This window comes from Poecilia reticulata, linkage group LG19 (assembly GCF_000633615.1).
Source record: "Poecilia reticulata strain Guanapo linkage group LG19, Guppy_female_1.0+MT, whole genome shotgun sequence".
NCBI classification, from domain to species: domain Eukaryota; kingdom Metazoa; phylum Chordata; class Actinopteri; order Cyprinodontiformes; family Poeciliidae; genus Poecilia; species Poecilia reticulata.
In genome coordinates, this window is record NC_024349.1 from 2,469,956 (window position 1) to 2,496,689 (window position 26,734).

General features: G+C 41.1%; 1 protein-coding gene and 1 long non-coding RNA gene across 4 annotated transcripts in view; one reads left to right on the top strand and one right to left on the bottom strand.

Moving 5' to 3' along the window:
• Positions 1-26,734, top strand: part of capn15 (calpain 15) — a 54,589-nt gene that overhangs the window by 18,539 nt on the left and 9,316 nt on the right. For all 3 annotated transcript variants that reach the window (XM_008436407.2, XM_008436406.2, XM_008436405.2), the window contains 6 exons: positions 6,309-7,923; positions 16,012-16,220; positions 19,464-19,647; positions 20,827-21,050; positions 23,497-23,622; positions 24,658-24,810. In XM_008436407.2, the coding sequence (XP_008434629.1) occupies positions 6,331-7,923; positions 16,012-16,220; positions 19,464-19,647; positions 20,827-21,050; positions 23,497-23,622; positions 24,658-24,810 (2,489 nt within the window). In that variant the 5' untranslated portion in view covers positions 6,309-6,330. The remainder of the gene's footprint in view (positions 1-6,308; positions 7,924-16,011; positions 16,221-19,463; positions 19,648-20,826; positions 21,051-23,496; positions 23,623-24,657; positions 24,811-26,734) is intronic.
• LOC108167298 (uncharacterized) lies at positions 1,618-2,830 on the bottom strand. Its single transcript, XR_001777661.1, has 2 exons — positions 2,787-2,830; positions 1,618-2,496 (listed from the first exon to the last, which is right to left on the bottom strand). It is a non-coding gene; the product is annotated as an uncharacterized LOC108167298 (long non-coding RNA).

A 26,734-nucleotide genomic window follows, 5' to 3' on the forward strand; every position in this document is an offset into this window, starting at 1 on the left:
TGATTCCTTCACAGCTGTCATGAAATGTCATTCGGTAAATAATGACACTTTTAATGCAAAGTTGCACTAAAACTTGCATTAAAAGTGTCATTATTTACCGAATGACAGTTCATGACAACAGTCAAACATTCATGAAGACTTTCATGTTCATGACAGCTTGTCATGTCAGTCTTATACACACCTCTTCATATAAAGGGTTACCAAAACATTATTTGGAGCCAGGTGAACCTCATCTATCATCATACAGCTGAAGATAATTTCTTTTACCCCTTCCTGTGTCAAGATTCACCTCTAAACAACTAAAAAATGTTATATTTAGTTAATTTGTTTTGTTCATTAGGTACAGGTCACAACATTTGATAAAAACAGATTAGCTTTGTCACCACGAACTACAGAAAAATACAGTTTTTTGTGCGTGGAGGAGAGGAACTTTGCCCCCTCTGTCCAGCAACGGTACTGCACTTTTCCCACAGGCCCCTGCCTCGGAGCCAGCCTTGGAATGGCTCTGCCAATGACTGTCGCACAAAGGCCAAATATCTCGCAGTGAAGCTGGACGAAGCTGGCAGGACTCGGCTGACTCGGTCTCTCGGCAGAGTTCAACACATAGAACCAGTCAGCGATTACCATCAGCAGTTTTTGTGTTCGCTCTCCTGTGGCACCAGCAGCTTCCTCAGAGACATTTCGCCCACTTTTCTCCCAAACTTTCATAAGTTTTCTCATTTCCACGAACAGCTTAAGCTCATGCCCTTTAAAATGATCTGCTGGATCTCAGAGCGTCTGGCGCTGTGTGAAGCTTTGAAATGAACTCTTCAGGCATGACACCGCTCCTTAAGTGAATTTAGAGCAGGAGCAGAAGCTGCGGCGAACTGTTCGGTGCAGAAAGATTAGGTTTGTCGGGGCGAGGTTGGCCTTTTCCGCCTCCCTCTCTGCGCTGAGACATCTGGCCACCTGCCCGGGTTGCAACACCGAGGAACCGATGAGCTGAAGTGAGCACTTTTAGTTCGAGCCTCTCCACTTAGCACACAGCCAAGGACAAAAGGTGTATGCATGTGTGCGTGTGTGTGTGTGTACGCACTGCTGTAAGGACGCTAGTGGAGCATGAACAATGAAAACATTCCTTTACAGTAAGTGGGGTCCAGGGATCACGGGCTGAGGTGGCCCATCCTTTACAACAGCCACATACATCCGAATAGATTACAAAGTCAATTCAAAAGGTGAAACTAATTGGTTAATTACCCACAGACTGATATATTTCCACTCATTCCTGATTATTTCTTACAGGTTATACAAGAAAATACACTTACAAAGAACCATTTTTAGTTTTAATTAAGGAATATACAGGAATGTGATTGTATAGCCAATAGGGAAGGCAGATTTCCAGTTAATAGTCATTGAATATGTGGATAAAAACTGTCCGCATTGCTTTTTTTTTTTTTAGCTTGTAACGATCACTTGTTGGATCCTTTGTCAGTTTTGCTCATATAAATGACAAAGTCTTCTGGAGAGAAATGTTGAGAGCACAAATGTAGGTCTTTTGGAAGTTATGTTCACTTCCGACCCACTTGGCTCTTTTTTTCTTATCGTGTGGGAAGGGATCCAGATTCACCTCAGTTTCTTTTTATTTTTTTTATTACAGGCAACAGTGGCACAGTGTGTAATAATGTGTAATTTCCCTTTGGGATCAGTAAAAAAAATGTTTTAATTGAATTTGATTTATCTATGGAGGGATTATCAGTCAAAGTCACGCAGAAAGCAAACAATAATATATATTTTTTTCTTATTTATCCACTCACCTGCATGTGACACTTTTGGGTCATTAAGACGTTTCTCATTCACAAATGTCAATTTGGTAGCATAGCTTATTTCACTATAACTGTGATAAACGGTTGTAGGACGCCGACAACATTCTGGCTAATGTTAAAACAGCAGGTTTAATGCGGGTAACCATGGCAACCAGCGACAGTTTAAGCTCAAGCCCACTTTGTTTACAAACTACTCTCCATTTCTAAGTGCAAACCTTTTCCAGGAGGTTTCATAGTGGCGTCCATGTGGGTCACGCAATAATTTGGAGGTGCCTTTGATTAACCCAGTTATTAAAAAGCGTGTGAGACAGATTGATGTGATTAAAAGCTGTGAGATCAGCTGCAGGCAGAAGCAGCGGCGTTGCTCCATGAAGAAGAAGAAGAAGAAGCGGATCATTTGCCTTGAGTCGGTCTCTGTGTGGACGGCTGACGCTGTGACTTTGCTTGCTCTCTCTCTCTTGCTGGAGATGAAAGCGGCTCGACAGTTGTGGAAACGGCCACAGGGTAGAAGCTGTCATCATCAGACATGAGGTGGCGACGCTTTGTGCTGCTGCTGCTGCTGCTGCTGTCGTCATGGCTGTTTGGCCCGTCACACAGCCAAACACGGTGTGAACGTGTGTCTTCATAGTTAGCATGGAGCTGCTGCTTTAGTCAACCATGTGTTGGTGAACCGCTGAGGATTCATACAGTGGATCTGGAGGAAAGAGTCACAAAACATGTTGACTTTATTATTTTTGATCATTTTTGATACTTGGACTAAAGCAACAATGTAAAATAAACACCTCATAACTATTGTAGTCGATTTCAAGAATATGTTTTTGTTGTTGTGTTGCAAATACGTCACTAAATCATTCGAGGCGCCATGATGGACGCCGGAAGTGAGGTACCGGAGTATTGAACAGAGCGACTGAAATTGTTTTTGCCAGTTTATTCATGGCTTCTACTTGTTCGAGTTCAGATAATTTGTCTCCAAAGGTAACTCACCTGGTTGGGGCTCATAGACGGCAGGATTTACAAAAGTTGGAAACGGCTAGCTTAGAAACCGACCCGTACCTGACGTGTTGATCAAATTACTGACTTTACCTGAATTCACACCACATGATTTATATCACTATGTCATAAACAGCGTTTGCCTTTACACCGGAGCAACATTAGAAACGTACAAATGACGAGATGCTAACCAGTTTTTTTCCGTACATGCTAGGCTACATGACGGTGCGCATTGTCTCCATGGTTACCAACGGTTAGACGCACCTTCTCCATAACGCGATATTTTACATCGTTCTAATCATAGTTACTTATAAAGTATATGAACGTTAATCTTCTTGCCTTGTAAAAAGTGTTTGCTACAAATCCGCGATCTAATAGTGATTGTGATTAACAGCTGCTGTCCATCTCTGCCGTATCGGTCCTCACTAAGTTATCAAATAAAATGACGAGCTTGGTTTCTATCCTTGTCTGTTTGTGCAGCTGACCGCGCAGCATCCATTTTTAAAAAAAAGTGAAATCAACTAAATAGAAGCGACATTAGGTTACCGATGTCTTTTTCATGAAAATTGGCTGATTACACCACTAATATAATACATTTCTTTGGCAAAGTATTTCAAATCATTACTATTCTAATCCAGTCTATGGTGGACCTTTGTAAAGGTTCAATCCCACTTACTGCTACAGTATTATGTAAAACAAATGATTATTAGACAATTTAGTAACTTAATTTTAAAAGTACTCTTGGATTATTGGGTTATTTTTAATATGTGATTAAACTTTATAAAAGCCTTTTTGGATATGAGAGGCAAAATGTTGATTTTTATTTTGTTTCAGTAATAAAGGATAAAGTGGAGCAAAGATGAATATTGTGGAAATAAATGAAAGTGTTTCTTGAATAGTATGTATATGTTGGCTTCCCCTAATGTCTTGATCTTGGATCGATTTTCTTCCTAAAACATAGCAAAAAGCTGCTACATTTGAGCTCCTGTCAGTTTGGGATGCAGCATTGCTCCTCTGGGGCCGACGTGAAAAGCCGTGCAGCATCCTCGCTCTTAGCACCTCATGCTCCACTTTGGGTAAATTCCCATATCACCGTCTCTTGAGTTGCTGTTCACACATGAGCGGCCTGAGTGACAGTGGCATTTATGAGCTTTTTTCCGACTGCAGACCCATCCGTTCCCTGGAGGCTGGGATGTTTTTTTTGAACTGCTCTCCCGCTGAGTTGAAAGTATCCAGCTGTGCGGCTCGGCCTCCAAAAGGCCCGGCTCCACCCGCCGTCGATGAGCCAGATCGACTGGACTGCAGAGTGAACCGCACACTGCAAAAACGCAAAGTCTGACCGAGTACCTGTGGTCTAATTTCTGGTGAAAATATCTTGGTGCACTTGAAATGAAACAAAACTAACTCATAAGGAAGTTTTCAGCAAAATGTAGGAGCTTGTTTTAGTCAATAACTCATTAATATTGATGAATAGATACTTCACTAATAACTAGTACCCAAAAATTATACTCTAGTAAGAGTTGAGATACTTCACAATAAAATTATTCAAGTAAAAGTAAAAGGTATTTAATAATACTGATCAAAATATCAATCATTTAATTAAAAAATTACATCATCAGAGGGACCAAAATATAAAGTTATGTGGAAATTCTGGTATTTTAAGAACCAAAATGACAATAATTCATATAACTAACAATAACAAAATCAGCTAAAATAAAATGTTTCCAATTCAGTTTCTCTCAATAAAAAAACTTAAGAAACTTTAAAAATAACTGCTGTGTGTGTCTGGTGAATTTTTGGTTACTCGAGTAAATGTGAATAAATGTGACTAGTTGCTACCTAATTCTGTGTATAACATGGAAAAACGGGTGAGATTTTGTGTTTTTTGCAGTGTACGAACAAGTCGGTCCAGCATCATTGTTAGCCGAATTAACATTTTCTGGCTTTAACAGCTTATTCCTCCCCAGTTGGATGTTTATAAAAACACGTCAGAGTCTTAAAGTGCTCTCTCTCATCAGTTGAAAACCACTGAGGGCCTGAAAGTGACATGACCTGAAGCGGATCCTTTCTGTTAGCTTTCGCTGAGCAGAGAGAGAGAGAGTGTTAATATTAAGTGGAAGAGATCCTGTGTGTGTTTTTCCTATTCTAATAAGTGCCAGTCAGTGAAACTCGGGCATTTCTGCTCTAACATTCAGAGGCAGGCAGCGTTTCTCTGCTCTCCTCCCCTCTGGTCCTCCTCTCCGTGTGCTGTCTCTCTGCCTCTAATCAGGTGGCCATTGTGTATGGATTTACTGCCCTCTGCGCCCCCAGGAGGGAGATTTGATTTTTTTTTTTTCCCCCCCCTCTGCACTGGCTAATCTTTGCCTCTCCTATCCTGTTTGGCGTTTCTAATTTCATCTCCACTCCTCCTGCAGTTTCCCTTTTCCTGAAGATGATCAACCTCAGTTCCTGGAAGGATGAATTTATTCCCTGGTTTTCAGATTTATTCCTACAAACGTTTTCTCTCTTTACTCTTCATCTCCTTTCGTTAGACTGATATCAGATAATATCAGTTAGATAACTTGGATAAATAATTGTATCATTTCTTATTTGTGTTTAAAATCCCACAAAGCTGTCTGTATTGTTGGTACAGTAATTCACCCGTTTTGATTTGCCACATATCCCTAAGATAATTCTTTCTCAGACTGTGGTTCCAGGACCACTGGTGAGCCGCAGGTGCCCCCTAGTGGTCCGCGAGGTAGTGCATGTAAACAACCGTTTATTTGTCGTGACGTTAGCTCAAACAGTTAGCATACCAAAGGACTGTGTTTAAAAACATCAGTGCAAAATGGCTTATGACCGGGTCACTAAAAAGAAAGCCTGGAGACACCGATGGAAAGTTTCTGAGGATGATTTGCAGAGTTTTTGCTTTTGAACACTACGATACATAGCATGTTCACATGCTGCGCCCCACGCTGACTAACCGCATCTTAATGTCTAAAATATAATTATTTATGTTGGGCTATCTACTGGCTGAAATAAAATGCCCTAAAATGTCATTAGTGATACTGAAACACAACACTTTTAGTAAAACACTTGTTTGATTTCCATGTGTTTTCTATGATTGGAAAGCTTAGAATGCACACTGTAAATAATCCAAAGTGCCCTGAGTCGACGTGTTCATGGTTTTATTGTGGCCAGTCACATTTACAAAACAGCACCACTCTTCACATTCAGAGGAACAAAGACAATGACTTAAGACACTAATATTTTTAATATATTAAGATGTTGTGCTACTGTGGGGGCCGTTTCAAGTTGGGTGGTTTGCCAGTTTTCCTCGGCCTGAAAAAGTTAGAGAAACACTGCCCTAAAGGATACGCTAAAGAGGGTATACGATAAAAGTATTACATGAATACTTTAACAAGGTGCTTCATCTGGTTAAACTGTACTTCACCATATTAAGTTTTGTCAAATACTTTTTTATTTTCGTGAAAAAGGTTCTAACAGAGTGTTTTCTTTTTCTTTTTTGGTTTGCAGTCATTCCCACTCTCCTGGTTCCATGGCTGCAGCAGTGCGAAGCAGCGAGTGGTCATGTGGACGCTGCACCTTCCTGAACGCAGGCGCTGCGCCCCGCTGCTCCATCTGCGAGGCGCCGCGCCAGAAACCCGATCTGAACCACATCCTGCGCCTGAGCAGCACCGAGGAACAACGCTGGGCCTGCCCACGCTGTACGCTCAACAACCCACAGGGGTCCGGAGCCTGCTCGGTCTGTGGCTTCGGCCCGTCGTCCGCCACCAACACCCCGCCTACCACAACCATAGCCGTCACTGCCAATGGCCTTCCATCTGCTCCAACTGAGCCCCCGACACCCGCAGTCACCCCCACGGTACTACTTGAGCCCAATGGACAGCATCCGGTCAAAGAGGACGTGTTGCGCCGCTCGGAGAGCAACGGAGAAGTGAGTGGCTATGAAGGGCAGAACCCTGGTTGGGCTTGTGCCCGGTGCACGCTCCACAACACCCCAGTGGCTCTATCATGCTCAGCCTGCGGTGGACCCAGAAAACTGTCTCTGCCTAAAATCCCCCCAGAGGCGCTGGTAGTACCTGAAGTACGTACGCCTGTCGTTGGGTTCCCCGTTCACCCAGCACCGTCAGCACCTTTAGTCATCGACCTCACAGACGAGTCCAACACCCCCACTCCGTGTGATCCTCAAGAGTCTCCCCAAGTTTCATCACAGGGTCTCTCTTCGCCTTATCCAACATTCCCCTCCCTCCAGAACAATCCTGTGCCCCGCAGCCGGAGAGAGGTTCCCCCACCAGGCCGCCCGCAAAACCAAGGGACCAACAGTCCCAGCCCCACCTCCCCGTCCACGGCCGTCGTGCCCCCACAGCCCGGCCAGCAGCGGCCAGCCAAACCCAAACACGCACAACCCCAAGAACCTTTGTACCCCAACAAGCGCCTCAGCATCTTGGAAGAAGAAGACCCTCAGCACCACCCGCTGACTCCGGCTAACCCCACCTGGAAGTGCCCTACCTGCTCTTTGCCCAACGCTGTTAGCTCAGCCAAGTGTGAGGGCTGCCGATCGTCAAGGGCCGGCTCTGACCTCATCGACCTGGTAGGCTGTGAAACGGTACGATTTACCCCGGCTAGCCCATCCAGTCCGGACTTTAGCACCTGGGCTTGCTCCAAGTGCACCCTGCGGAACCCCACCAGCGCACCCAAGTGCTCAGCTTGTGGTTCTTCCAAACTGCACGGCTTTCAGGAGCAGCAGACCCCTCTGGCGCGCTGCTGTCCACACTGCGGCTCTGCTGCGTGCTCTTGTCCGCCCTCCTCCACTCCGTCGGGTCATAAAGCACGAAAACAGGCCCGGGTCTTCCCTTCCGCTGGCGGCGCTTCCTCCGGTTCGTCGGCCTCCGCCTCGTCTGGCCTCCAGGAGAAGGCAGGACAGTGGAGCTGCCCTGCATGCACGCTTCTCAACGACGTCAAGGCCAAGAACTGTGCTGCGTGCCACACAGCGCAGCAGTACCTCACCCTGCGCAAGGTGGTGAAGCCCCTGAAGAGGAGGGAGAGCATGCATGTGGAGGCTCGTCGACGGAACGACGAGGGAGAAGCCAAAGAGCTCTGGGAGAACATCGTCAGCTTCTGCAGAGAGGTAAGAGGAGCTTTAGACGTGACCTATTCTGCTTCCTTAAACAGGTTAGGATCAGTCTGCAGGCTGTATAAAACATGATCATTACGCTTCTTGCACAAAATAATTTATAGATGATGAGATTTTAGTCTGGTCAGTTCTGCCTCTTTTGAGCTCCTTGCAGAAAGAGCCGTCACTTTAAATCCAAATAAGCTGCTGGCCACGCCCCCCAACTCAACGTTTTACAGATGCGCAATTATTCAAACGTACATCTTTGAAAAGCAAAAGTAGAGCCTCCTGCACAACCAATAAGAATGTAGCAAGTGGTTTCTGGGTGGTAAGTCAACAACAAAGCACTCGTCTTTTCCAGCAGCCATTGTACCAGTGCATAACCAGCTGACAATACATGCTGGAGTTGCTAGATAATGCGCTGGGCTTTGTTGGGGTTGCTAGGTAACAGAAGAGAAGAAGGTTTTTGATATGGCTCGTTTTCCAGACACCAGAAAGCATGAACTTATTGCCAAAAATCAGCTTGGTGGGTTTTTTAAGCACTGAGGCTGGATTTAGAAGCAGTAGAAACCCAAATGTTGATTGAATAAAACACGCAAAATAAAGTAAAGGACATTAACCGATATTAGACCAGCGTGGTTTGTTGTTCCTCAGCCAGAGAATCAGAACGGGTCATTTTCACATTACTAAAACGTCACTTAGAAATTATTAAACTGAATCCTTCTCCTGGTAGCAATGCAGACATTCAGTTTATTTACATAAATCACACTATTGATCTCATCATCTCTGCAGTCATATGTCTTAATACTGCAGGCCTAATTTAGAAACGCTGTCTGTAAACAGCAGCTGGTGTTTGCAGACACTCTTTACGTTGCCGACCAGCACTGCTTCAAGCCTGATGTATAAAAACCAGCGAGTGACGTTGAAATAGTCGACGGTGTCAGTAAACCGTGCCACAAAGCCTGAACACTGCTGCTAAAATGCTGCAGCTCTTTTCGTGGAGTTAATTAAAACTGAGCGTTCCTGTTATTCTGATGCTAATTTGACTTTTCTCAGTGTTTTTTAGTGGCTCTGCCTCGGATGAGGTGAATTCAGAGTTTAAAGCGACGCTCATGATTGAAATGTTGGCTCATCTTCTCAGAACCTCGTCCGGGTCGGGGTGAAAGTCGTTCTTTATCTCCTGTGTGAAGAATTCCTGGAATACTATGGGAATGTGGAGACTGTTCCTGTCTGTCCGTTCATTCAAGGATTCAGGGAATTTTATCCATCCATCAGTTTAGTATCTTTTCAGCCAAGCGTTATCCGTCAATCTCCTCCAAAAGTTAAAGAGCAACTTTCTCTTTTGCAGTAAAATTAGATCTTTTTACTTTAAATCTGTCAGTTTTCCCAAGAAAAACCTGTGAGGCCTTTTCTTGAAAGCTCAGGTCTGCCATGACGAATTTTAAATCCTGCGTCCGTAAGCGCTCCGTTTTACCGAACCTCTCCTTGAAACTGAAACAGCCCGGGCCTCGGATCTGTTGCATTTTCACTTTGGTCTCGGATACGGGCCAGATGACGGATTCAAAGCTGGTCTCTCCTCTCTTACGCTGGTGTGTGTCGGCGTCAGAGCTGGTGCGCGGGATCAAGTAACGGCTCAGAGGAACTAAAGTCATCAAGTTCAAGTCGACTGCATTAACCCAGAGCTGCTCCTGCCAACAACCTTCTTCTCTTCTGGTTGATCTAAACGGATGATTTTCCTCCAAAAATCAAAATCAGTTTTATTTAGGTTTTTTTGTTGTTTATTAATTTCATGTCACATAAAATAATGGACATAAAACAATGGAAAAGATAATAAAGCTTAATTCTTAAAAAATTAATTCTGGTTGTTCAGCTTAGGGATTAAAACAGTCTTTAAAAACTTTTCTTAAACTTTGAGACCCTTTATGTCTTAAAAATGTGTGGATAAAATCTTCTATGTTTTTTGAAAGGTTTGTGAAATCAAAAGCAATAATTTTACCAAAATTGTAGAAATATCAACTACGTTATTTTTGCCACGTCTCTAATTTACGGTAAAATTCTGACAAACACAGAAAAAACTTTTATGTTTGTTGAAAATTTTGAGCAATCAAAAGCGATAACATTGCCAAAATTGTTGATTAAAAAAAATATGTGTATATTTTTTTTCAGAAAATATCTTCAGTTATATTGACTAGTCAGGCTATAAAAAAAAGTCCATAATTTATGATAAAATACTGTAAAATTCTGTGAACCTCAGAATTTTAACAAATTTTACCGTAAATTAGAGACATTTAGTGAACGGATATTGCCGTAAAAATTTTACTGAGTTTTACCAAGTGTAAAATTCATTTGTATAAATACGGATTTTACCATATGATATAATCTGTAAAACTCTGGTAACTACAGATGTTTGTATTTTACCTTAAATTAGAGACCTTTTTTTTCTTTTTTTACAGTGTATGGCAGGTCTTCCCAAAAATACTTTAGTGGTGGTTTTAGTGTTTCACTTGTTTCAGGATGTAATTGAAGTAGAATAAACTGATGTCGGGTTTATTGTGGAACCGCTTTCACTGTTGTAGCACTTCATTCTTTCTTTTAGTGGAGCTCAAGTTTAGTTTTTTAAAAATAACAGAATGAAACAAATGGTACATATTGCATATTCATAAATCTTTGTGAAACCAAAACAATGCCCTGATTGATTCTGTGCTTTTTGCTCCTCTTGAAGGGTGAAAAAGTAAAGAAATCGCTAAGCGGTGCAGGAATCATATTTATAAGCAGCACATACTTCATGTGCTCTCGGAGTCTCTGAGCACATTTCCCTTAAATTAGCTCTCCATGTCGCTGTGGTTCTGCTTCTGATCCCTCTCAATCTCTCAATCCTAATAGCTTCTGTGATTCTCTGCTTCCCTTTGATTTATTCGCCACATTTATAGTATCAGCAGCTGAAAGCTAAATGAGCTGCGCATTCGGAGAGCTTTTATATCCACAGGTTCTTCATTCTGATGCATTTGTCTCTAATGCGTACCAGCAGACCCATCATTAAGGAGGGAAAATAAGCCTTTGTTATCTAAATGCACAGAGCCAGTCAGAAGTTTGCATACTCTCATAATTAGCTTTAATGTCTCGTTAAATTCAGGCTTTTGAAGCGAGGATGAAATGTCTCTAAATCCACAGACTCCAAATTATACCTTCAGGCTCAGGTATATTCATAAACAACAGTTAATATTAGATCAATCCAAAGAAAGAAACCTCATTGTTGTAATTATGATGCTTCTCGTGTAAATGTGCCACTCTTTAATTGGAATCGGTGGAGCTCTTTTAAACTGGTTGGTGTTCACACCAGCCCCGCTCAGTCCGCTTCACTCCAACTCCTGTCTGCTTTTGGTCTCAACTAAAACATTTTGTTTACATTTTATTTGTTCTTGTTTGGATATTTAAAATGTTTTTTGGCTCCAGTGTTAAATGTTCATTATAATTTTAAGGTTCCTGATCTTTTAGCATATGTTGTCACTATTATTATTTATTATTGAAAATGGTCTGAAAGCAACAAAATTATCGTTTATCGCGATAACGTCGTGGATAATTTGTTGTTTTCTGTAATGTTCATAGATCAAACCACTTTGAGCTCCTTTGTTCAGTTTCCAGCGCCTGATTGGTCCGATTCCCTGCAACAGCTGTTTGGAGACACAAAGCCGCCTTCCCTAGCAACTCTGGGCTCGGATGTGGCAACCTTTATGTTCCCGCTTTGTGCGACCCGGCTTCAAGCTCAGGTCTGCCGAGCAGAACCTTTGATGAGCCTTTATTAGGTTGTCATGGATATGAGCCGGAGCCCGTCGGAGGGGTCCGTTTAAAACCCGATCGTCAGGACCGCTCACTCTGGAGCTAATGAGACAAATCTGATTAAACGTGAGGAAATGCCGACGCCGCAAAGCTCCGATTCAGGTGACAGGGTTTGACTGTGTGGCCCGTTAACGCGCCAGCATTGCACCAATCGTCCCGTGTTTACAGTGAAGCATGAAGTGAGCTTTAGGATGCATTATTAATGGCTTCTTTGAAAGTCACAGGGCACGGCTGTGTAAGCGTGGGAGGCAGCTTGACTCAGTAGGGAGGAAGGATATCGCATATTCTCCTCTCGCTGCCTAATTTGAGTCTTTTCTCTCCTGGACTCATTTTTTAACTCTCTTTAGCTTCTCTGGGCTCTTCAAAGTGATTTCTCATCTCCTTCCCTTCATGTCCCATCATATCTGTCCCCACATATGTTTTATTCTCCTTTTTGCTGCTAATATCTCAATATATTACACTCCATCCACTCAACTGTGTTTCCCACAATGTGTGTGCTAACGCTAAGGTGAACACGGGGCAGAAACCTATATTTAGCAGCAGAACAAGACGGGAGAGGAAGTGAATTTAATCACTATCAGCATAATTTCCTGCAGGTTTTTTTTATTCAAGGACGTAAACAAGATAATACCTTGCAAGATTATTTACACTCCTTAAACTTTTTCGTACAATGTATCCAATGTATTTTTACAGAAATTTTATGTGATAAAACAAAATCAAAAGGATTTTAGAGAACAGGGAACGTCTTGAAGACAAGAAATGGTAGTCTGATCACTTCAATTGGACGAATGTTCCCTGATTTCAAAACAGTTACCAGCAGAGTGCAGATTTACCCTGCGGATCATCGTCATTTGTCATTTGATTAAACATAAATGAGTTTAATTCCTGTCCATGCGAACCAGGAGGAAGTTGGGATTCACCTGGTGTGCTTGACGCCACAGCAGGTGAATCGTTCAGAATTACATTTTATTGCTTATACGCAGTTATTCTCTCTGTGGGGTTTGTCTCTGCAGAACAGGTTACATGCATTCATTCTTGTTTTAAAAATAAATTGATGGGATTGACATGATTTTTTTTTACATCAACAGTCAAAATGTGCAGAATAAAGCATCTCCATGTGTAAAAAATGTCCTATTCAAGGTCCAGAACTAAATAAAAGCAAGACTTTTCAACCTTTTTCAGCCAGTTTTATACTTTCACTGCACTGAGAAGTATTGCTGGTGTAAACATTCGTCTTCCTAATTCATGTGATTGAAGGTACTAAAACTAAAACCAGAAGAAAACCTCAGCAGAGGAAGTTTAATCCAGATAAAAGCTTTCCGTTTCCCTTTTTTTTTTACACGTTGGCGCTGCATGTACGGATCTACGGCGGATGTTTCAGCCTGCGTGATTGTTTTTCTTGCCTTTTATTGGATCAAGCAGATGGTGTTGTTGTTGTTGTTGTTGAAATGTAAGTACAGGCTATTGAGGGCTTTGGCCACATTACACCAAGCAGCAAAGCCCAACAGCAGAGCTGGAGTCATGTCATGAAAAATATTCTCTTCTCACCTGAGGCCCATTAGTCTCGGCTGGCCGTTGGATTTCGACTTTTTGTGATTGATTTTGTTTTATTTTTTTCTTCTAAGAGCGCTCGATGCCAGCGCTCCAGAGGGTGTCGGCTCAGAAGTAAACACCACTTGTAAACTGTGAAATATTTCAAGGCTTTTTCTTAGAGATCAACAGAAATATGCTCCAGATTTTCTGCTGCTTCTTTTCTTTTTTTTCTTTTTTTTTGCCGCCCTTTTCTCCAGCTGGTTGTTGAAGTTCTGACTAACCGCAGTGACACATTCCCCCCGTTCTGCTCGTGCCAGCCTGTTCCCGGACCGTTCTGTCTGGATAAGGACTCCGCTGTGAAACCCCGTCCTATAGCCTCCTCTTTGTCTGCAGATTTAAGATGTCATTGAGTCACATGCAGATATTTGGTAGCGAGCTTTCCTCCCTACAGAGTCGCTGGTCCGCCTGCCAGCTCTGTGTCGTCTGGGAGACGACGGGAACGCAGCAGGTTTTCCCTGCGCAGCGTTGAATTTGCTGATTCCAGTCGGAGGTCCTAACATGCTGGCACCGGTTCAGGGATTGAGTCAGAGACGGTGCGGCCATGTTTACTTGGCAAAGACTCATCCATGCTAATACATGTCTCATCCTGACAACATGTGCAAATAAAAGAACATTTTTTGTGGTTTATTTTTATTTTTGTCCCTTATTGCTGGAATTAAAGCAGCAGTACCATGTTCTAAAGTTATTCACTCATCTAAAACATGCTTGGAGTGTTCCTTTGATTTATTCACACGTTTGAGAAATCCTTTAATCTCACATAGCAACCAGTCAGCTGTGCAAAACGCACCGTTGGACCTAGCCCCGCCTTCGAGGCGTAGCTTCTCCCCCTCTCAGCTCCTTCAGACTAGCCAGCAGCAATTAGCAAACGCCTGGTGGAACTGAGCATCATTATAGGAGCAGCTTCTCAATGAGACCCGATTTCAAGGCGTTAAAGTAGGAAGTAAATTTATTTTAAGTTATATAAAATGTACATTTTAAGAAGACATATCTTCATGAGACTGTCTTGGTCAGTCAGAGGCTTCTTCAGATTCGCTGTAATACAGACTGCTACAGGAGATCTTTCCTGCCAACAGCGTCTACAATATCTCTGAAGAATCTGAAATAACGAACTACAACAGCATTTAATTTCCCTTTGGGATTAATAAAGTGTTTTTGAATGGAATATTTGATAAATACAGCACTTTTTTTAACAACTGAAGGTAAAATAGTTACTTGATTATGGCATAAAATTCCTGGAAAATCCATAATACTGCCTCTTTAAAATTGCAGACAGGTCAGGGGTGTTTGCCCTGCACAGGGTTCAGATTTAAGCCTGCGACCTCCTCGTCCTGTGAGCCATGTGGGACGGTCGAGGTGCATCGGACTGACTCCGTCTGGGAACCGATGCTGCATCAAGGCTGCAGAATAGGATTGTGGGGGATGGTTAGCAATCAATTCGCTTCACTGTGAGCCACCAGTTGTGCCTTGCAACACAACAGGCTCGCTCCTTCCACAGCGATAGGAAACGGAAAACGTTTTGCTGTGTGCTCTCTGCGGCGCGCTCAGATCAGCAGATACTGTCGCTTTGGATGTATTATATGCTAACTCATCCATGTGCGCAAAACGGAGGCAGCATGAATTAAGTGGAAGTATTAAATGTTTTTAAAGAGGAAGCAGTTTGAACGTTTCTTCTTTATTCATTGAACACAGATAAGATGGCACCTGGAAGAGACTTTTATGGATTTTCTACTAATATGCTTAAATTGAGATAACAGCATAAATAAATGAAAATGGGTGAAATGATTCTTACATGACTTCAAACTTATTTCTGTTTTTACATCCCATTTACTGTGGAGGTTATTTTACAGGAGGAAATATCAGTTATGGAGCGACGTTAGGGCTTGACGATATGGACTTAAAGTTTTATAGCCATCTTTTGTGGTGCTGTTGTGATTAATAAAAGAGATTATAATAGTTATTCATTACTCTTTTTAGCTAACTATGGTTGTGACTGCATGGACAGAAAGTATGGCCCCACAAACAGATATATCACTCTTGGAAAAACATTTCTTTTTGTAATATGTTTTTAGGACACCTCTCCCATAAAGAAATGGGATTTGTATCACTAAAATGCTCATATTTTAAAAATTACTGATAATTATTGATACATTTTTATTGAACAGTGAAAAATTGTAAAAAAAAATAAAAATAAACAAACCCAACAGTTCCAGGAATTTTTATACTTCATTAGTTAGAATTTATCATGAAATCAATAAATCAGAATTTATTACAATAAACGATATGATAAACAATACGATAAATGCCCACCCCGATTGTTATATAGTTTTTTGTTGTTTTTCTTTCCATTTTTTCTCTTTGCATCAGGATGTCATGTCATGATGAATCTGAAAACCATCTTTCGACCCTCCACTTGACGTCTCGTGACCCCCTGGGGGTCCCCGCCCCCCACTTTGGGAACCCTTGCTCTAATAAGTCTAAAGCTGATATTGTTAAAATAGTTCCTGCAATGTTATAGCTACCAATATAATTCTAAATCCTGAAAGAAAAGAAACGAGATGCAGATGCAGAGTACCGTTTTCATGCGTTTTTTTTTTTTTTTTTAGATGTTTGCCAAGCTTTGAGCGAATCCTCTCCAACGTCTGCCGTCTCTTTCTCTCCCTTGTGTTTTTCCAGAACTCTGTGAACTTTGTGGATGACAGCTTCCCCCCAGGACCTCGCTCCGTGGGCTTCCCCGAGGGCGACAGCGTCCAGCAGCGGATCAAAAAGTGGCTGCGTCCCCACGAGATCAACTGCAGCAACTTTAAAGACAGAGGTGTGAAATGGTCCGTCTTCCGCACGCCGCGGCCCTCCGACATCCTCCAAGGGCTCCTCGGAAACTGCTGGTGAGAATCCGGAAATGCATCCGAAACGCACACATTCCCAACAAATCTGCGTCTGAAAACTGCCTGAAATTGGAAATAAAAGGTTTAGGAGACGACAAAAGAGGCACTCAAACTAAGTGAAGGAAGTAAAATGGGAAAACTGAAGAAAATAAAACAAAATGAAGAGTAGAACTGTGGCTGGACAGATGTACAGATTCACCGGACGCACTGCAAAAACACTAAATCTTGCCAAGTTTTTCAGTCTAGTTTCTAGTGCAAATATCTTAGTACACTTGAATTAAGACAAAATTAATGTACATGTAACTTTTTAGCAAGATATAGAGGCTTGTTTTAAGTAAATAATTCCTTAATATTGGTCAAAAAGTTCTAGTTCCACTGGCGCCGTTACCTAGCAACGCCAGCCCAGCCGTTACCTAGCAACGCCAGCCCAGCCCAGCCGTTACCTAGCAACGCCAGCCCAGCCCAGCCGTTACCTAGCAACGCCAGCCCAGCCCAGCCGTTACCTAGCAACCGAGTTCTAGTTCCACTGGCAGATTATTTCATTCATAAAAAGACATTTTCCCACATTGTAAGTTAACTTAGCTGCCAATGTAACTAGTGCTTTTTAATCAACATTAATAAGGAATTATTTACTTAAAGCAATCTCTTATATCTTGCTGAAGACTTACCGGTACTTGTAAGTAACTTTCTTATTCCAAGTGTACTAAGATATTTGCACTAGAAACTAGACCAAAATTACTTATAAGTAACTTTTCGTCAATATATAGGAGCTTGTTTTAAGTCGATAATTCTTGAATAATGAGGAAAAAGTACTACTTCCATGCATAAGAAGACATTTAAGTTATAAGTAATCTGTCCATTAAAAGTGTCAAATTTGGATTATTTGTTATATAATGACACTTTTATTGGATTTTTAATTCAACTTTCAATGCAGCTTTGCATTAAAAGTGTCATTATTTACTAAATAACACTTGATGAGAACAGTCATAAACATTTATGCCGTGTTTATGACAATAAACTGATTCTAATAAAGTGTTATTTTTGTGAGTTAGTTTCATCTTATTTTAAGTGTACTAAGATATTTCCGCAGAAGATTTTGTGTTTTTGCAGTGCAGAGAGATTATTGGGACACATGCTTTATCTGCGAGCCCTTCAGAGGGCCTGCTGTGAGTGTTGCCATCTTCCATCTTCCTCCACACACATAAAGGAACAGTTAAATGTCCAAATCCAACTTTCCACTTCATCACCAGGACACAGGTTATCAAACATCGCCCTCTCCAGAGGCAAATCGGTTCTGTCGCGACAGGATGTAACCCAGATTCTCACGGTCGAGGGAAGTACCGAGCGCTCCTCACCTTCGTCCTTGGAAATGGTTGCAGCTGAACTTCACAGTAACATCATCCATCGTCTGGACCAGAGGCTGCAGACGTTTTTACTCTGTCCAGCCAAAGACAAACTCGTTTAAAGCCGGAAATGTTGCAACCCTCTCTGAAAAAACAACTTGATAAATATCTACTAGAGGGAAAAGAGAACACCGTTATTTATTTTTTTATGTTTTAAAACATTTACACAAAAGAGGATTGATGAATTTTTTTTATGAGATGTTTGCAACATAATAACGAACAAAACACAAGCGTCACTGATGCTTGTGTCATTTTGCTGTGGACATTTAATGCAGGGTTTATTCCATTAAAAAAGCTAAAATCTGCATTTATTTGAAGAATTAAGGCGGCACACAGAAACCCTTTTTGCTACTAAACTGAATAAACCAACAATATATATATTTGGAATAGGCCTTTTCCATAAAATAAGCATTTTGGCCATTTTGATATTTGTTAGCTATATTTATTATACTGACTGGAGTTAGCCAGTGTAAGACAATATGGTGGTGATACCGCGCATGCTACTGACAGCATTTAGGCTAACGCTAACATTTTGATTCATTTTAGCTTTACTCTGATCTTTGCAGACTTAATGATGTAAATCCATGTTAGTCAGCATGCTTGTGATTCTCCACATGCTTATCAATTACATTTTAGCTTACTTTAGCATTGATGCTAATTTTTAGCATGAGAACGTTGAGTTCCCACCGACGGGCAGGCCCCGTTTAAATTTCTTCAGAAATGTAGTTGTTTTTAATCTGTTATTCAGGCTCTTCTTCCATCAGATTGGTGCAAACTGCTCTTCTACCGGGAACCTCCGGTTATTCATAAAACTTCTTTAGAAATCTGAATGTGGATGCTAACATTAGCATTTTGGACATGTTTAGCATTGAGATGCTATTTAGGCTTGAATAGCTTCGCTAACAGGCTAACTCCTTTTAGCACAACATGAACACAACAGTAGTTGTTTCCAGCATCCAGTCATATAGTTTTTGTGGTTCTTTGAAGCAGAAAAATGGCTTTATTGTCCATAAATGTTGTTGCGGATGTCACATGTGCGTCAGATTTAGGGGTGTACCAGAAACACGAGAATTCAAAGGTTCTGACTCTGGACTTTTGTTTATAAGAAGAAGAAAAAAACTATTTATTTTATTGCTTTAAAATTTTTTGTGTTATTGATCAATCGTAATTGTAGCGTTAAAGTCCTGGTCGTAGTTTACTTGCTCCTGCTTTGCTTCATTCACAGGCTGCTTCAGTAGACCGAACCGCACGACTCTGGCTTTGTCATTTGTAAACTCGGTTTGGAAAATTAAAATACTGTTTGCATAGAAGTTGGCAGTGAATCAAGTGCATACAAGATTAATTAGATTTGCTCATTGACTCCAAGCTTCCTCTTTGTTTTTTGTTTCTTCTGCATTTTTCACTTTGAAATAAATTCCTCGAAAGTCGGATTGTCATGTTGTCCCCTCTTACCTCCCCCAAACGTAGAAGAATTACCATTTTCAGATGGATCTGGGTTTTTGATGAACTCATTTCTCGTGCATGCTAATGAGGAGTTGAGTCTCTGCTGCAGGGCAAATTAGCAGTAATGGGGAGTTAACCAGAAGGCGTGCAGGCCTGACTCTCGGAATGCGATTGATTTCTGAATGAGGAGAAATTATGCAGAAAGATTCATAACTGCTCAAGGTACAACTGTGGAAAATATTTTAATGCAATGATTATGGTTTAATGGCTGCTTCTTCCTGTTTCCACATCCATCCGTCAGTCACAATCTGCTCTTCACCTCCGTTTTCTCGTCCTCCAAGTTGCCGCTTCATTTTATTTTATGCTCCAGGTGACTGACGGCTCTTTGTGTTTCCAGGTTCCTGAGCGCGTTGGCAGTGCTGGCGGAGCGGCCGGAGCTGGTGGAGAGAGTCATGATCACCAGAACCATCTGCCCGGAGGGCGCCTACCAGGTCCGGCTCTGCAAAGACGGGACGTGGACCACGGTGCTGGTGGACGACATGCTGCCCTGCGACGACTACGGATACCTCCTCTTTTCACAGGTCAGGACCTCAACAGAGGGATGGACCCATTTTCAATTATTAGAACAAAGCAAAGATTACTAATTCCTAGCAAAAGTGGGATTTTTTTCTTCACATTTTACCACTAGAAACATTTATGCAATAGATTAGCATAAAGTATTTCATGATTGTTTATAATGTGTATATTTTTAAAACTTTTTTCAACATTTTAGTTCAAAAGTAAATTGTGAAACAAGGTAGTGGCAGTATGATGCTGTTTTGATGTGTTTTTTCAGCAGGGATATTGAATCTGTTCCGAACTGATTGAAAAATGTAACCTGTTAAAAGCTGCATCAAGTAAGATGTGTTAAAATGGCCTAGTTAAAGTCCCGATCTAAAACCAGTTACAAATCTGTGACAGAAATAAAATAAGAAAATGGAATTTAAATATGATCTCCATCCAACCAGACTGAGCTTAAGAAAAAAAAACTAGATTTATACTGTATATACTATATATATATATATATATATATATATTGACAGCATTTTTATTTTATTTGTATTATTTTATAAAGGTAAAACTTCCTAAGTAGTGGAGCATTAGTGTTTATAGCGACTCAGATGCATTTTATATAAAATTATTCTTTGAAAATCAGCATATTGAATTAGAAGTCCGCTTTGATTTACCTTCCAGCTAAATCAAAGTTTGTTTTTAATGATTGCATCATAAAAACATTTTTAAAGAAATTCTCCGCATCACCTGGGGGAGCCCTGCAGAAACCAGAGTATTTATCTGTGGTACTGAGATCAAAACAGCTCATTATTTCACTTTTATCACAAGCGAAGCTCCAAAGACCCCTCAGCAGCAACGGCTAATTAATCGGCAATGACTCTGCAAATAGAAAGTTATGCAGTATGGAAGTAGTTAATAACATAAAACATACCTGCTGGAGGAAACTGTTCGTCTCCACAGCAGGTAAACAACATTCCTTCTCGAGATGTTATCTTGTAGAAACCGTGTTTGCACAATCAGGCGCGACGAGGAAATTCCTTCGCCATGGCGACAGAGTATGTAGGGAGTGCTACCTTGCACCTTTTATCTGCGTATCGTTTTCATAAACCTTTGTACATGTCATTCATTGACAGATTGCCTGACCGGAATTAAGAAAATTCCCAGAAAACAGAGATAACATTCACTGTTTCCTCCTGGTTTCCCTCCAGGCTCAGAGGAAGCAGCTCTGGGTGGCTCTGATCGAGAAGGCCCTGGCCAAACTCCACGGGTCCTACTTCGCCCTGCAGGCAGGGCGCGCCATCGAGGGCCTGGCCACTCTGACCGGGGCGCCCTGCGACTCCCTCATGCTCCAGGTCAGCTCCACTAATCCCCGAGAGGAACCCATCGACACCGACCTGATCTGGGCCAAGATGCTGAGCTCCAAGGAGGCTGGGTGAGAGCTGGGCGGGGCTACTGACCGCACAGGAAGTAGTTCATGACGCTAGTTAAGATCCAGGGTTCCTGCAAGAGCTGGAAAACCTCAGGAATGCTTTTCAATTGAGCAACAGTAGACATTACTTCAAAGTATCGACCCTTTACACGTGACGTCACGTTCTCCAGAACTCCGCCCACTCCACCATGATGGACGTCCAAAACACCAATAAGATCCTTTAAAGTCAGAATACAGAGATCTGTAACATAATATCGCTTCTATTTAGTTGATTTCACTTTAAAATGGTCATTGGATGCTGCGACCGGTCAGCTGCAAAACAGACTAGGATGTAAACCAAACTGATCATTTTATTTTATCACTTTAAATGAGGAAAAATTTATGGCAGCTGTTAATAATAATGACTGTTAAATTAATTGGATTTGCAGCAAACGCTTTTTATAAGGTAAGAAGATTAACATTCATGTACTTTATAATAATTATGATTAGAAAGATATTGCATTATGGAGATGGTACGTCTAACTATTGGTAACCATGGAGACAGTGCTGCACCGTCATGTAGCCTAGCATGTATGGAAAAAACTGGTTAGCATCTCGTCTTTTGGACGTTTTTAAGTTTTCTACGGTGTAAAGAAAAACGCTGTTTATGACGTAGTCATATAAATCATGTGGTGTGAATTCAGGCGAAGTCGGAAATTTGATAAACGCGTCAGGAGGGAGGAGGAACGGGTCGGTTTCTAAGCTAGCCGTTTCCAGCTTTTGTAAATCCCACCGTTTATGAGCCCCAACCAGGTGAGTTACGTTCACAGACAAATTGTCAAGTAGAAGCCATGAATAAACTGGCAAAAATAACTGAGGAAAACAATTTCAGTCGCTCTGTTCAGTACTGTCGTCCCTCATTTCCGGCGTCCATCATGGCGCCTCGAATGATTGAGTGACGTAGCTGCAAAGGATCAATAGATGGATTATTAGTCAAAGTCACGTTGCGTCATCCGCCGTTCTACTGCGCATGTTTCCTTCTGAAGGCAGGCAAGAATATTTTATTCTATCTACTTAAATTATTTACAATCAGGCTAATAATTCAGAGATTTTTTTGTAACTTTCTTGTTCAATAAATTCAAACAAAAGCAGCTCGTCCAGTTGGACGTTCCATGAAAAGGACAATCTGAGTCCACTGAATTATTGGCGACAGCATTTTATTCCACCTAGGAAGGAAAAATAGTTGAATAGAGAATCGCTGGGATGGAAAACGGAGACAGTACACAGTTAGCTGCATCAGTAACTCTATCAAGGGCTCTGTCCATGAAAGAGACAAGGTTAAATACATAATTATTATTGGGGCATCTGGGTCCTCTGTGGCTGAAGAACAGAGAGAACATGGAGTTACTGGCAGCAATAACTCATCTGATGGCTCCTTCCAGGAAGGTGACACGTCCAGGCGCAGAAACATCCCAGCAGGCGAGAAAACAACTCGCTACTGTCAACAATAGCAGCAAATAATAGATAAATGTATAGATAGAGAGGAGTAGGAGCAACTCTAACTACAACCTGGCGTATCTACTGGGAACTTGTTCACCTGATAACTGGAAGATCTGCCTCCTGTTTTATTTTATAGTTGGGGAAAAAAGTATTTTACATAATATCCCCCATTTTAATAGCTACAGCTGAAAGGAATCTGCATTAACAATAAAGATTTGTTCGGTGTTGACTAGTAAGTTTGCATAATTTTCACAAAAAGAGTGATCCCGAGAACTGAGCCCTGAGGAACGCCAGATGGACAGACTGGTATTGGTGAAATAAACCAGCTGATCCCTGCAGAATTATCTAACTGGACCAGACTACAGGGGAAAAACTAAGTTCATAGATTTACACAGGGCTGCCCAAACTGTGGCCTGGGGGCCGTTTGCGGCTCTTGGAATGATTTTGTGCGTCCCGAGTTCAAAGTTCAAGAATAGCTCAGATTTATTTCACCAGATTGTAAATGGTGATGCAATTAAAACCAATTCAAGAAAAAAATTCGCTGAACAAAAAAATTATGCAGGAAAAAATTAATTTGCTTTCATTTTAATTTGGCAGCACATAAGACAACAATCAGTAACTCTTACTTCAAAGTAAAATGGTGGATTATTATTAAAAAATAAGGCTTGTATCATATTTTATTAGCCTTGAATGCAATGTAGAGATTCTTTCTGTGTATAAATCAGGTTAGTAGGTTTTATTAAAATATGTTTTCACAGTAGAATTGGTTTTGCATTTTTCAAAACGAGATAAAATTTTTGTTTCACGCGACTTTTTAGCTCAACAGTTTGGATGCTCTAATAGAAACACACTGGGGCAATAAATCATGGTTCTATAAAGCTAATGTTTTGTTGTTGTTTTCCGGTGTAAGCCTGTAATAATTAGCATTCAGCTAAGATCAGTTCGAAGGATGTGTGTTTTTATTTGTTAGGTTTCTAATGGGAGCTTCGTGTGGAGGCGGGAACATGAAAGTGGACGACGCCGTTTATGAGTCTTTGGGTCTGAGGCCCAGACACGCCTACTCCATTCTGGATGTTCGAGACGTTCAGGGTTACAGGTAAAACCTCTCTGACTGCGCTCTTCATCCTTCTTTCTCCTTCTGTTGTTTTTCCACCATTTATTAACTGAATGGTGCGAAATTTGTTGCTTTCTCTTTGAAAATCCTTCTTCTGTTGCTCGTGGACAAATGACTTGATCACCCTTGAAAACAGATGCACATCACTTCACATTAATCATTGCGATCATTGGTGGATAGTTCATCACGAAATGAAAGCCTCTTCTGTCTCGAAAGAAGCTTAAAGTGCCAAAAATTATCACATTTAATCTGCTCAAGTGCCACATGTGGTCACTTCAATTTACTCTGAAAATAAAAGGCTGAACAGCAAATCGTTTTGGTTTCAGGTCATAGAGGAAATTACAAAGACGCTTCAGAATTGATTGAATCTCCATTTGCTGCAACTCGGATTCTCCATTTTGGGTTTTTAGGATGTTTCTTAGTGAGGCTGTGGAACTAAAGGTGCATTCACACCAATTTTGTTTAGTCCGCTTTAATCCAACGCTGGTCCGTTTGCGTAGAAAGTCCGGTTTGTTTTGGGAGGCATGAATAATCGAACACTGATGTGGACCAAAACACCCACAAACCGAGGTGTCGGTTCGGTTGAAGTGAACTCTGGTGCGGTTCAGATTCGTATGTGAACACCAAGTGAACTGGAGAGTGCTTTGATCTAAAGCACAATGCATTCTGGGTAAATGCAACCAAAACAAACATGCAAGTCTAACGCTAGCAGGAGAAATGGCTCCTGGATTTTTACCAAACACAAAAGAAAAATCCTACGACTGCTAAAATCTATTTGTCTTCATTTGGTGGAGAAGGAAGTTGTGCCGGATTTCTTGTTGTTTCCTTCAGTGGTTTTTAGTGCAGCGCCCCCTCAGGCGAGGAGGGGAACAGGTTTTCCAATTGGTTTAGTTGGTTTGTCTCATTTCGGAGTGAAAGCAAACCTCAGCAGATGAAAATCTAACAAATGTTAGCTATAGTCCACAATCGAACCGAGTCTATCAGGTGTGAAAAGAAGCTAACGAAGCTGTTTTGCAGGTTACTGCGGCTGCGTAACCCTTGGGGTCGCTTCTCCTGGAACGGCAGCTGGTCGGACGAGTGGCCGGACTGGCCGCAGCACCTCCGGCACGAGCTGATGGCTCACGGCAGCAGCGAGGGCGTCTTCTGGATGGAGTACACCGACTTCATAAAGTAAGAATGATTCTACATAAAGACACCCTGCTGTAGGCAATTTTGTTATTGTTGTTTTCCAGGATTAAACTTGTACCAACTGGATAGCGAAGTATAAGCTTCCACTGAAGGTTTATTTAGTTAAAGTGTTTAAAACTTCATTCTGCTTTCTGTGTTTTGGTTGATGATGTCAAAAGTGGGACAAAAATAAGCATGGAAGTCTTTAAAAATGCTTCAGTTTTTCATTAGGTATCTTCAAGGTTTTGAAAGTGCTTGATTTTTGTATAAAGTCCTTGAAAGTCTTGATATTAAAACAGCACAGTTCTGTAATAAAATGAAATATAAAATTTGGAAATTACTTCCAAATTTCTACTTCTGGAAATAATTTCCAAATTTAGAAGCCTAAATGTGGAAATTATCTATTGTTGAAAATATATTTTCATAAACCAAATAGAAAAATTACCAATTTTTTTTCTCAGACTGACGTTAAATCAGACTAATTTTTCCCTGTTTTAGATTAATTAGAATTACCAAAATTATTTTATGACATTCAATTTTGTTGACCAAATACTATCATAACACATTATTATTAACAGTAATAAATTATATCATGTAATAGTGAATAGTCTTCTTGAGTTCGTTTGTATTGTTTTTATCTGGAAAAGTTTGAAAGCTGACCTTCAAATGTTTGAAAATGTATGAATTTTACTGTGGGAACAGCGTAAAAGCTTTGAGTGCAGGTAATAAACATGGAAATAAAAGCACAGATTTATTCAAATTGACCTCTTGTGATGTCACAAGAGGCTTAAGGCAGCTTGTTCTTGGGAACGTAGATTTTATTTTTACTGGTTTTGTTTTACAACTGTATTATGACACAAATGGAAAACCTGACCTTGACATGTTTACAGCTGGCTTTAAACGCTCATCTGTCTGGAACGGTTTGAAGAGCAGTGTCGGCTTTAATCTTGACTTAATGTTTCATTTCTGCCAAACAAAACTCATTTAAAACCCAGCTGTCACATGACTTGGTGCAAAAATAGACAACTTGTAATGTTAGATAAATATCTACGCTTGGAAATTTTTAAGGAACCACAATTTTATTTGCATTTTTAGGATTCAAAATAAACATAAATATAAGATTTTTAGTGTTTTTTTTCCTGTGGGATTAAAAAATAAGAAAAAAAAAATTAACAATCATCATTTGTGGAAATTTATTACAAATATTGCAAGGAAAAAAAATCAACTAAAACTTACATTTGTTATTATATTTATATTTAAAAACATAAGTTTTTTTAAAATAATTTTAATCAGCTTTAAGAAACTCCGACTGCTGCCCCCTAGTGGCTCCCAGGAGTCACTGCATCCTGTTGAACCGATACTGAATCAGGATTCAGGTTTGTGCAGTGAGCTGTCATTGCTGTGGCATTTACAGTCACTCTGACGAACTGTGTTTTCTCTCTTCATAAAAGCTGAGTCAGCGTGTGTGTGTGTGTGTGTGTGTGTGTGCGAGACTGCTAATGCATCGCTAACCCACTTCTTCTTCTTGTGTTTACACCAACACTGTGCGGCCATAAAGGCAGTAATTCCCAGCAGCAGCAGCCGTCCCTTAGCGCTGACGCCCCGTAACAGCTGATGTCGAACAGATTCTTACTAGAAAAACATCAGCGTTGCTTTATGATGACGTGATGGCAGACATTTAAAAATCTCTGCAGAATTAATTTCCCAGCTGGTTTTCACACCAAGCAACATTGTTTTTGTGGATTTTCAGAACATTGTGTTCACTGAATGTCATTATACACACACACACACACACACACACACACACACACACACACACACACACACACACACACACACACACACACACACACACACACACTGGGATGTTATTGTCTGATTTCGATGGTTGCCTTGGTTGCAGCCAGAGGCTTAGATTTGTCATGCC